The sequence below is a fragment of the Sesamum indicum genome, linkage group LG3 (genome assembly GCF_000512975.1).
Source record: "Sesamum indicum cultivar Zhongzhi No. 13 linkage group LG3, S_indicum_v1.0, whole genome shotgun sequence".
Lineage (NCBI taxonomy): Eukaryota > Viridiplantae > Streptophyta > Magnoliopsida > Lamiales > Pedaliaceae > Sesamum > Sesamum indicum.
The window spans coordinates 13,692,614-13,695,599 of record NC_026147.1 but is presented as its reverse complement, the minus strand read 5'-3'; the positions used below and the strand labels follow the sequence as shown (position 1 = coordinate 13,695,599).

Here is a 2,986-nt window from a genome sequence, read left to right as displayed (position 1 = left end):
AACGACCATCAGGTTGTTGAATAATAAATGCAACAAAGCATGAAAAGAGCACCAAAAATCAAGAATCTCGAGTGACAAATAATTATTTCTTTTATTGACCTCATACTCCATATTATTTTCATAGCCAAGACAGAGAAAATAATATCTAAACATTTACTTCAGAAAAATTAAAACCCTACTTACTGCATACTCCAGATATCGTTTATAGCCAACATTATGGAAATAATATCTAAATGTTTACTTAAGAACAATCAAAACCCGAGTATTCTACAATACCAATAGCAGTAATTGTTGCAGTATCTGTTCCTCTTTTGATTGAAAAATAATGCAAGCCATCTCATATCCATCTTTGTTCCCTCAGGATCTCACATGCTCTTATCAGAAGAATAAGAAATTCTAAGAGAGTGCCCTTGCCGGTCCAACATCATATGCATAAAAACTTGAATTTTGTTAGTTTTCTCAATTCTTGTAGCAGGACACCTCCCTAATCAGTCGAAACTCATACGTGGAGGCAAATATTACACATCAACCTTGGGCCTCTTATTACATTTTTCTTTTATACATGAACTGATTACCAATCGTAGAGGTTAATTCAGAAGCCAATAGAAAAGCCAATCACCGAGGATACTCAGATGTAAATGTATGAGACTGATACTGTCAGAGAGAGATAGGGGGAGTGAGAGCAAGAGAGAGCAAGAGAACAAAAATCTCGTTGAGATTGGAAATTTATCAGATTCGTATTTACCCCCATGGCCATCATAAACTCCAAAGAAAGAGGTGAGACCATCCAAATTAGTGAAAGCAGCATGCTGTAGAATAACTCGAGTCACGATAGCAAAAAGTAAATAATATAGAATAAATTGAGATAAAAGTTTACAAAATAAAAATTGAATGAATCTACCTTCCTAATAACCAGAAACTATTCTGCCTTTCTCATGAATGATTAATATTGTGATAGAAGTGTTGGCAACTGATAGCGCCAATAGAGTAAGTTAATAGCAGATATATCCAATGTGCATCTTCTAAAATGATAAACAATCTGTGGTCACGTCTCCTTTCCTCTATGTTCAATATGGGGGATCCAGATACACTCGAAGATTCAATAGAACAACATGGAATAATATATCAATCACCAAAAGAGTAAACACAAAAGCCTATGATATTCTCATCTACATGGTCGGCATTAAATCACCATCTTATCCATTTATCTTAGACAATAACACTTCTTCAAATATTTGAATGTATGATAATGGAATTAAACAATTTCAGCACATCGGTCAACATCCATTTTTCGTCAGTTGTTGAACTTCAGTGCTTATCTTTAACTGTCCATTTCCACTTACAGTGGACCATCATGTCAAACTTTTTAATGGTCAAATTGGCATCTGACATTTTGTTGAATATCAAGTTGTTTCCATTTCAAGATGAAAGACAAAAAAGAAAACGAGAAGGATTGTTCCATGGTTCAGTACAACAAAACAGCATCTTGTCAAAATACATATAGAATATCTGGCCTGTGAATAAAAGATCAATCTTGTCATTGGTAAGTGTATCAGAATCTAACTAACATGTCATCGCCTCTATATGTTTAGGAAGATATATGAATGCTAGCCATAAGAAGATCCATACATACAAAGTACATAAATAAGTAGTTCCAGAATATGACTGAAACAGAAAAAATAACATAAAAGCAAATAAGGTACCTATGCTGGAAGTCCAACAAAGTACATCATTTCTGTGGGAGAAATTGTTAAGAGTGAAATAACAAAAGACATGGTTCCAAAATGCTTAAATATAAAAATCATTTACAGCATCTTCCATTGTTGCTCGCCACCCCTGCATGGATGACAAGCCATATCTGAGCCTGTCGTTCTCACCATCCTCTGAGGCCTTTTCAGTCTTGGGAGTGCTTAAGTATACCCCCATTTTAAGCTGCAAGAGAGTTGTCCATGTTCACATCATGAGCAAAACAAAGCAAAATAAGTATGTTCTCGTGCATATACAGACCCAGATATAACTGATTATCTCAGAGAAAATTGACAAGCGCTCGGGATATTATATGAAGAAATTGTATAAGTTTGAATTTCTTTTTCAAAGCCAAACCACAAAAATATAGTACGTGTCTCTCATTTATAAATTTCATAATTATTTCAGTAATTAAAAGCTATTGGAAGAACTTTTAATAACATTAGGGAATGTAATTCAGAACAAAGAGGTCAAAGAAAGAAATTGAATATTTTGCGTTCATATTATGAACCCACAACTGCACATAATATATAAATTCCCAAATACATACCATCATATAAGCATATACATAGGATAGGAGGACATAGATTTCTTAATTTTCCCATCAGATTATACATATATAAGATATAAATTCAATAATTCATGAAAAGTTGCCCAAAAACTTCATGAGAACAATACTGCAAGATTTTCTAGCATGATTTCACCTAATTCACATGCATATGCATATAAATATATACTGATATATATATAACGTAATACAGCATATTAGAACAAACAAATACATAGATAAACACAGAGGCACACCCACACAGACATATATGTGTACATGTATTGCGCTTCCACACCAGATAGAATTCCACTGTTCCATAAGAACTGAAATATTTGAGACAGGAAACTAAAATACAAAATGCGAAACAAATAAATCAAGAAAAATAGAAACTGATCGCCAACTTAAATCAGGAACGAACAAGGAACGATTAGTATTACAACAAAAAGAATTAAGAAAAGATTAGCAAATAATTGCAGGATTCAATTTTCCATTAATTCGGGATGCATTAGAAAGTGTTGCAGGGTTTTACATACACTCACCTCCGCGATAAAAAAATGAACACAGAGTAGAAATTTCTGCAATCAGTGCGAGTGATGATCGATGTCTGTGATTTTGCTGACAGCTGTATTGTGTATATGGTTTGTTGAAGCATGGAGTGCCAGATTGCTTGCGATCTATGCTTTAATGCGA

The 2,986-nt window shown here is 33.8% G+C and overlaps 1 protein-coding gene across 6 annotated transcripts in view; it reads right to left on the bottom strand.

Moving 5' to 3' along the window:
- LOC105158301 (probable protein phosphatase 2C 60) overlaps positions 1-2,986 on the bottom strand; it is a 7,042-nt gene extending 4,056 nt beyond the window's left edge. For 3 of the 6 annotated variants that reach the window (XR_002286833.1, XR_002286835.1, XR_002286834.1), the window contains exons 1-3: positions 2,555-2,782; positions 1,810-1,932; positions 746-809 (exon numbers count right to left, since the gene is read on the bottom strand). Coding sequence is in view for 3 of the 6 variants with exons in the window: in XM_011075010.2 (XP_011073312.1) it covers positions 746-809; positions 1,810-1,932; positions 2,555-2,614 (247 nt within the window). In the remaining 3 variants the exon portion in view is untranslated. Of the gene's footprint in view, positions 1-745; positions 810-1,809; positions 1,933-2,550; positions 2,783-2,835 lie in introns of those variants that run through there. The other 3 variants (XM_011075012.2, XM_011075010.2, XM_011075011.2) reach the window with 3 other exon arrangements.